The sequence below is a fragment of the Capsicum annuum genome, chromosome 2, assembly GCF_002878395.1.
Source record: "Capsicum annuum cultivar UCD-10X-F1 chromosome 2, UCD10Xv1.1, whole genome shotgun sequence".
NCBI classification, from domain to species: domain Eukaryota; kingdom Viridiplantae; phylum Streptophyta; class Magnoliopsida; order Solanales; family Solanaceae; genus Capsicum; species Capsicum annuum.
The window spans coordinates 98264415-98273991 of NC_061112.1; the positions used below are offsets into that span (position 1 = coordinate 98264415).

General features: G+C 31.8%; 1 protein-coding gene across 1 annotated transcript; it reads right to left on the reverse strand.

The window, feature by feature from the left end:
- Positions 1-4023: 4023 nt before the first annotated feature.
- On the reverse strand, positions 4024-5901 carry LOC107858789 (pectate lyase). Its single transcript, XM_016703573.2, has 3 exons — positions 5402-5901; positions 4703-5279; positions 4024-4613 (listed from the first exon to the last, which is right to left on the reverse strand). Exons 1-3 carry the CDS (start codon positions 5703-5705, stop codon positions 4304-4306), a joined length of 1191 nt encoding a protein of 396 aa, XP_016559059.1. The 5' UTR covers positions 5706-5901; the 3' UTR covers positions 4024-4303.
- Positions 5902-9577: the final 3676 nt, after the last annotated feature.

Consider the following 9577-nt stretch of genomic DNA (forward strand, 5'->3'; position numbering starts at 1 on the left):
TCACAATGTTAGCAAAAGTTGACTCTGGCAGCTTGTGAATTCTGAAATCTCTTAACAAAAGTAGTTCTGAAAATTTTTTATGACCTGAAAAGTATCTTTTATTTTTGCTATGTTTTACAGAGAACGAAGAAGAGATAATCAAGCATCCATGGAAGATGTGGAGAATTTTAGAAAAAAATAAATTATGGTCTGCAATACTGACATTTGGACTCTAACAACATTCAGCTCTTTAGTGTTTACACTTTGCAGGACTGCATGAGTTATGTAACTATCAAAAAAAATCTATGAAGAAAAACGGAGGACAACAACAACAACAACATCTACCGTCAGAGTTGGGACTGGGATTGTTTCTTCCATAATTGCCTGCAGCAAAGTATTCATCAAAATTTAATCATATTACATGCTAAACACACACAGTTTTTATTTCTCAAAAAAGCAACTTAACAGTTGTTGTGCAGGCATTAATAGTTGCATGATTTGATGATTCAATTAATAGCACCAAGAATACCAAATGAAAAAGAAGCAGAATGAAATTTGATTGAAAAATTAAACCACTCGATTGGAACAGAACAATCAAAATCTCAATTGAAGGCCTATTTTTTTTCTTTGTGGACAATAAGTTAAATCTTATGTGACTCCACCATTCCTATTGAATGGTCACTAATTAGTGGAAAGAAAGAGTCCGAATTGCAAACATAAAATTTAGTGTCCGGATTTCAATTTAGGAAGTGAATATGATACATTAACCAGTATACATATTCATTCCTAAAAACAAACCCAACAAATAAAATAATTCAGAAAATATCAATACCGCAACACGATAAATCACAACATCAGAAGTAAAGAACCAGCAACTAGGTGATCAAATCAAGTTTAATATACAAAAAAACTCATCAAAATCTCCTAGCAGAATCTGCGAATTCATACCAGGCAAATCCTCTGGCTCCCACTTGTACATGTCAGTCTCGACGATTGCATGAAGATAAATTTCGTGACGATAAATCTTCTTCTCCTAGTAGTATAGAACAAGTTATTCCTATTCGTCTATGCAATCTAAAATTAGATTTCCGGGAAACACAATTTTTTTTCAAACACTCAAAAACTTGGTGTTGATAAATCCATCAAAAGATTAATCTTCTTGAAATCCACAAAATAACCTGAACACCCACTTCAAAAATCAATATAGTTTTTTCTTAACCTAAGAATTTGAGTAAAAAAAACTCCAACTTAGAAAACAGAGAAGAGATGGAGGAGTTAAATAAGCTTTCATTCTTCATTTTGTCATCTCCTTCAGTTAATTATTTAAACTTTTTGATGTCCAGCAGCAAAACCCCTATTCCCCTCACCATAAAATTTAACCAATTCAGTGGAGAATTTTTAATTATTTACATACAATTATTGAAAATTTTATCAAATAAAAACTGAATGAATGAAGGAGAATGTAATATGTGTCAGCTAATTAGAGCTTAAGCATACACATGGAAGCACCTCAGCACGTGGGATTCTGCATCTGTGCTTAGGTGGCTTAGCTCAAAATATTGCAATGAACAAAATACCTTTATCTTTGAAAATTTTTACATCAAGCACTCAGGTCGAAACCAGTGCTTCTATATATTAGAAATGTAGACGTTTGTACTGTGAAAACAAATACATAAAAATGAGAATTTCTCTCGATCAATTTATTCCAATTCTATAATCTCTTTTCAACAAATATGTCATAACTCAATTGGTTCAAACTTCAAACTAATTTATTTAGATCAAAATAAATTGAGTCCATAATTCAAATAAAGAATTATAACCCAATTCACCTAACATCCAACATGTCGTAATCTTTCCTCATTTTTTATGTTGGTTTTCTGAAAAAACAAAATGTGAAAGTTGATATATTTTTGAAAAAGTAGTTCAAGTTCTTTAATATTTCATTATACCCAATCTTCAGAGGAAAAATTTCAGAAATAGCAACTTTGTAGCCTTAATTATAACTTTTATAGCAACAGTTTCATAATTATAAAAAATAGCAAATTGTATTTGTATTTAAGTAAAATGTTGCTATATAAATACATATACAAATATATATGTATTACTCATAAATACATATGCACAACTGAAAAATACATATTCTTCTATTACTATGAAGCGGGTAAAATATTGCTACTTTTGCTATAAGTTGTAATTTTAAAAAAGTGTTGCTATTTATTGAAATTATAGTCTTAAGAATGCTAGTTTCTATAGTTTTTCCATCTTCAAATCCTTTGATTTGGGAAAAAGATATAGACTGACCATTTTGAAAAAAAATGGCCATAATTTGAAAATATGGACAGCTATAGCCAGTCGGTCCAATTTATTTCTCTCTTTTAGCCATTGGCCCAGTTGACCACGTGCAATTTCTATAACTAATTGATACACTTTTATACTATATTGATACACTTTTAAAAAAAGAAAGAGGGGATCCTATACCCAATTGATACTCTTTTATACCACATTGATACACTTTTATAACAAGATAAAAGGGAAATCTATACATGCATATACGGTGTTCATATATCCAACTAATACTCTTTTATATTAGATTGATACACTTTTATACCACATTGATACAGTATGTGCAAGCATATACAGTAGCATATATCCAATTGATACTTTTTTATACTAGATTGATACACTTTTATAACATATTGATACAGTATGTGCAAGCATATACAGTAGCTATTTTCTATTAACCGTCAAACTAAGACAAATAACAACTTAAAAAATGATAGAAACGGGAAGTATATTTTTACTCTGTAGTTTGATATCAACAAATCTTCTTTTGTTACACTTTTCTACCGTATAACCTACCTAAAAATTCTTACCTTACTTCGAAATCCTCTATTTGATTTTGAGATTTTTGTTGTAAATGGTGGAAAAATCGGGTTCATCGAATAGAAAACCAAGCAAGAAAGTGGTGAAAGATGATCCTTTATTTGTTTATGAATTTATTGAGGATGATTTATCATTTATTGGTGAAAAACTATATGAATCTAATTGAATGCAGATTCTTAGAGATTTGTGCAAAAGTTTGTGGAATGAAAAAGGTAAAGATGAGTATCAGAAAAGGTAATGGAACAGAGAATTAAGAGTTTGAATGAAAAGGAAATTGTGAATGAAAAGAAAATTGTGAATGAAAAGGAAAAAAAGAGAGGTAAAGTTATATTTTGATTTGGGCGCATTTCTGGTTATATGTAGTTAAGCTTATGTGAGTGGCTATTTATCAGATTTTTAGTTTTAGTTGCTATTTTTGTGAAATTATTTTAGTTTTAGGTGTTATTTTTACTAAAAATTACACAAATACACAACTTATGTTTTCAATATTACAAAAAATCCCAACTCCCTAAACATATTACAAAAATCCCAACATATACACAGAATGCTATGGATATGTCGGTTATGTTATGTATATTGATAGGGAGAGAGAGTAAAGTAATTATAAAAGTGGAAGAGAGTGTAATTATTTTTAAAAGATTGATATTTATGTTATTTATACTTATTTTTATCCTTTCCCCATTTGATTTTGTATATTTGAATTGGTCTTGTATATGGGCCTGCTTGTCGCACTACGTTCTATGAGTCATTTCAAGTTCAGCCCGTTGGATCAAGTCAATAAACATACTATAGCTCAACTCGTCTAATTTAAACTTGGATTCGAACAGATTGATTAAAAAAATGGGTTAAGTTTGCCATCTAATACAAGTCATCGAGGATGCAGCAAATCGTCTGAATTAAGAGATTATAAGGGTCTTGTTCATGTATTTAACCATTTAGATTTAAGTTTGGATACATGCTTTCAAAATTTCCTCCAGTAACTCTTATTTAGTTTTCTTTTCAAGTTTATTGATGGACAAATCAGATAGCATTTCACTCATAAATTAATGTTATGGTACTTTTAGTTTATATACTTGTACATATTAGATTGCACTTAGTATGTAATTAAGCTTGCGTTTTACTAATGATCCATGAAGAAAAAAAAAGCACTGTAGATATCAATAAGCGAATTTAAAAACGAACTTTATTAAAAACTTAAATGTAGTTAACAAGTTAAAATTAGTTGCAGGATAATCCTCTAGACCACCTCAAAACCTTTCACCAAAAAATTGAAAAAAAAAAAAAGAACAGAATGGACCTCTGGATGGAACATATCTCTTTCTTAATTTTGGTCTTGGTAAATGGGGTTGCTAGAGGTTAACTATATTTAAAAATTATTTTTGTTTTGAAATCAAATAATAAAAAATTAAAATAAATGGAACATATAATTGTGGCCTGTGTACTAGCAAGGTCGTCCTACTAAGCAAGCAAGTGATCCTGAGAATTTAGTAAGAATTCCAACTTTGTATGATGGCTCTGCCGGTATCAAATTAAGGTGTCGTAATTTGGTTAGTGCTGTTTGATCACCAGAAGTTCTAAAGAATGCACCATTTCGCATATCGTCATCCAATGATAACCAAGTCCAATGCTTCCACACTGACTCTACTGCCTTTTCCCTGTGTGTCACCTCTTTAATTAAATTATTTTGTTGTGCGATAAAACGGTTACCCTGGCTAATAATTGTTGCTTCACTGCTTCCGCCAATAGCATACCTGTTGGAACGGAACCAATAGTTTAGTAGTTTTAAGTGGATATGACAAGCTTTTTTGATAAAAAATAGTTAAATAATCGTTCCTGTTACCTCATCCAATGGGTGTAATCATTGTTGACAAGATGGAAGAATCCGAGCCTGCACCTAGGCATCCTTTGATCCAACCTCTTACCAAAATGGTTGTAAGCCAAGGTAATATGCATTTTCTTGTCTTCCGCGTATTCATCATTTGCACCAAACAACATTACTTTATCGTGATCAGTGAAGTGACAGTTGGAGATGGTGATACCGGTTGATCCTTGGACGGCATCGATGAGCCCATCTGCGGCACGTGACATGGACACGTGGTCTATCCAGATGTCGCGAGACGCGAAGATGCTGATGGCATCACCTTCATCCCCAGTCCTCATCCCAACATGGTCTACTGAGTCCCTGATCATGCCACCACCAGTAACTCGAATGTTGTGAATGTGAAGGTTACTGATGATAACGTTGTTCACATTTTGCATCTTAATTCCAGCTCCATGTTCGATATGGATATTGAATCCACGGGCATCGATGGTTTTGTAGCTTTGCACCAGCAGTTCCCTCGTCAGCTTTATATGCATGTGTTTGCCGAATACGATCCACAAGGGCTCCTTTTGAATCACCGCATGCCTAAGGGTACCTGTTTCAAAATTAACCCAAACAAACAAAAAGTTACAATGAGATTTGAGATAGTCACACTTGATACACACATACATATATATATGTATATTAGAATATAAACTAGCTAGCTAGTATGTATACCTGGTGGAGGATTCTCCACGTTGTGATCAGAGTTATCTGTAACAACGTAAACCTTTCCACCTTTTCCACCAAGAGCATTGCGGCCAAAACCGAGGGCACATGTAGCATATTTTTCGCGATATTCAGCCCAACGACGGTCACATCTCCAGCATTTGTCAATAAGATTAGAGGACACACATGGTCCTCTATATTTTACGCCTAACCCCCTTCTCGTGGTGTTGTTTGCCACTGCTGCCCCTACACTCACAAATGCGATGAATAACAGGACAACAAGTCCGTTCATTTTTGTTTTGGAGATATTCATAGTTTTTTTCTTTCTTTTTTTAATTATTTTTCTTCTTTTTTCTTTTCTTTTTTTCTTTTTGTGTATTTTTATGGGAAACGAGAGTTTGGTCTTTGGTCTTGATAAAGTTTGTAGGGCTGATGACTAATTTTCGTAGACCAAACCCAAGATATTCCCTATAGCATTATGGCTTCTTACTTCACGACTCTTTTATATTATCAAAGGTTTCCTTATTTATAGATTTTTGTCATCATTTGCATCCATAGCTTGATATAAGAAAACGAAAATTAAGGTGGATCATTTATAAAATTTGTGGAGTGTCTTTAACTTTAAATTTTATGGCTCTCCTTTTCTTCTCTTTTTTCCATTTTTTTCAGTGGGTGGGATAAATACAAATGAAAAGTTAGAAAAAATAGGACAAAGATGTATGTCCTATGAAAATGAATTTTAGTTATTACTGTATGGTATTGACTGATTCTAACATGTTAATAATCATCCACTCAAATGTTTAAGAGTAAAGAGATCAAATACACCTGAATTTATTTTGGAAAGTTGATTACATACTCAAATTATTGTATTGAGTACCGATCTATTACACACTTATACTATATAAAAGTAAATTTATTTCTACCCCAAAATCTAATATGGCAAAAAATTAAAAATAAATAAAGAAAAGTGCATACAGGAGTCAAATTAAAATTAAAAAAAAAAAAACCACTTCTTCTTTGTGCATTCTTCATGGACAACCTTCCCTACTTCTTTTTCTTCTTCATGTTGTTAATCTTCTTTTCTCTAACTTTTTTCTTATCAAAATCACTTCATTTTCTTTCACTAATCAACTTTTTATTTTCATCATTCTCCGTCTCGATCTTGAATGAAATTCGCAATGCTGAAGAATTTGATGACGAGTTGATAAAATTGATGGCGATATGTCTCTTATTTTTTATAATTGACAATAAAGTTGGTGTCAATTTTGGTGATGAATACTGAGTTTACGATTATGAGTGTTATTAATTTCGATGGTGACAATGGTAATGGATCTGGTGGTGAATGATTTAGCAAAGTAATTTGGTGTAAAAATAAAATTTTGTGATGGTTATTGTTGTGAATTTCAACATTGACAATGATGGTGGTTTAATTTTGATAAACATTAAAATATATTAATGTGGTGTGATTTTGATGTGGATTCAGTGGCGGGTGGTTCTTTGTAAGTTTTGGTGGCAAAAATGATTGTGATATGATTTCGATGACGAGATGGTTATGGTGTTGAATTTTGTAGTGGCTCTTTGTAATTTTTAGTAGTAACAATGGTGTGATATGATTTTGATGTTGAATTTATGATGGTTATTTGTAAATTTTTATGGTGGTAGTGGTTGTGGGGTGATTTTGATGGTGAATTGGTTGTTGGTGGTGATGATATGAGTTTGATGACTATGGCAGCAATGGTGGTGGTTTAATGGTAGATTTTGATGATGGATAGGAAAGAAGAAGCAATTAGGGTGACTCGGTATTTTTAAAAAAATATGACATAAAAAATGATGTGGCAGTGACATTGTGATGACATGTACGCGAGTGTGTAACACCTTCCATCATATGACTGGTTCTATGTGTGTTAGAGTGAAAATAAATTCCCTTTTAAATACTACAGATGTATAATAGATCGCTGCAATAGTTTGAATGTGTCATCGAATTTTCAGGAAAAGTTCAGGGTGGATTAGATGACTTTTGATCTGAGGTGGATTTATGCACCTCAGGGTCATTATCTATGCTTGTTTAGCCTTATTTTGAGAACTTCTTGCGTTCTTAATGAGTGGTTAATGATATAATTGAGCATATAAGTGTTAAAATACTTGATTATAATATTTAATGTGTGTTTCAAATAAGTTTAGAATCAATTTGGTCACTTAGAGTTTAGACGAGAAAATTAGTGTTACTAACTTGAGCTATATGTTATTCTAGTTGATCTCGATGGATTCTATTGTGTGTAATGAGTTACTAAGGGTATTATTGTATAATTATGTGTGTAATAACTTGTTTATAGTGTTTAAGGTTCAATTTAAACAAGGCAAGAGTCAAAACTAAGTTAAAGATCAAAAGGACAAAATTAGTATTCTTAGCTTAAGTTTCTAGTTCATCGTATTGAATTGTATATTATTTTGAGCTCTAATTTGTGGTGTTTGATGATATAGGATGATTGGTAGTTTGTCATGATGATATATGGATGATACACAAGCTATAAATCAATTAAAAACAACATTACAAGGCTTGGAATGGATGGACAAACACTTGGGACAAGACTTGACCAAAAATGGACGTTTTGGAGTCATTGGCATGCCACGGACTCTAGGCACCGTGTTAGGGCCGTACCACGGACTTGGGAGCATTATAAATGACTAATTACACTATCCCACTATATTATTTTCTACATACCCTAGGCACCACGACATGAGTGTGGCACGCTTCTATGTCAAAATCAATAGCTTGTGTCCTTCTAAAATAAGACCCTTAAACATTATGTTTGACACCTTGGATGATCTTGAGACTTTGGGAGAGGTTGGAGAATACTTCATTTAGGTTTTTATTCCATTACTTTGGTTTGTTTATGTATTTTAACATGTATTCAATCATTGTGATTACGTTATGTTCATAAGCGACTAAACACCCCTTTCCGAGGTTACCTTTTAGAGGTTAAGGCAAAAAATATGAGTATTATTGTTATTAATTGATTTGATTTGGTTGTTTATAATATTTGGTTGTTCATTTATCCTTGTTATCACTATTTTAAGAATTTACGACCCTTAGAATAAATGCATAATCAGCTTGTGAACCCGAGAGGAGGAACAAAAAGATAGAACGTGCGATAGATAGAATAGGATTGTAATATTCTAATTGAATGAAGTTATAATTTACATTTAAGATAGGAATATACCTAAGTGTCCTATTTGGTTTACTTACTGGATGAAATATGAATGCATTTAACTTAGTTCTCGTATCCCCACTCAATGATGTAGTTGTGGGGCTAAGTTAGATAGGTGATTAGGGGCTCAAAAGACCATAATCATAAAATCAATATCGTGAATCAACAACCAAGATAATTAACCTAACCAATGAAGTTCTATAGCATCGTATGATTGCTCACAGAGCCTTAACCCTGGGTTTATCCCTATTACTGTCCAAAACCTTTACTTTACTGCATTGTTTAGTTTACGCTTAGTTTTAATTTTCAAACTCTTTCGATTATGATAGCATTTGGTTAATTGTAATAGTGAACTGGAATTGGATATTTGTCAATACAAGTCTCTGAGGGATAGATACTTAGCTTGTAAAAGACCACTATATTACTTGGTGAGACCACATATATTTGTGTGTGCGCTTGGGTGCAACAATTTTTTCCAATATTTAAGTTACTATGTAATGATTGGCCAATAAAATAAAATCATGTCATGAGTTAAAATATCCTTCAATGTTGTAAGTGCATTAATTCATATAGTAAAAATTTTATGGGGTGTCCTATTTTGATAGTGCTATTTAAATAATATTTGTTTTTTTTTGCACGAATATCCAATAAGATATATATGACTGAACTTCAGTTAATTCGTAACATATGTTACAGTAATGTATGACTGAACATAGACATACTTCAAAAAATTAAAAGGGTGTTAAATGATTTGTTAGATTTGTTATTATCTTAGCAAATTGATAATTGAGGTTTGTTTAGTACTGATACATAGAACTTATATTTCAAATTTGAGTTAATTTAGGGTAGATTTGGGTATCAAAATTTGAAAAAAATTATTTTAAAAAAAAGTTTTAGATGTGTATATCTAAAACTCCATATAGATCAACCATATATGATTGAAGTATAAAAATATTTTTGAAAATAAAATTCAGAC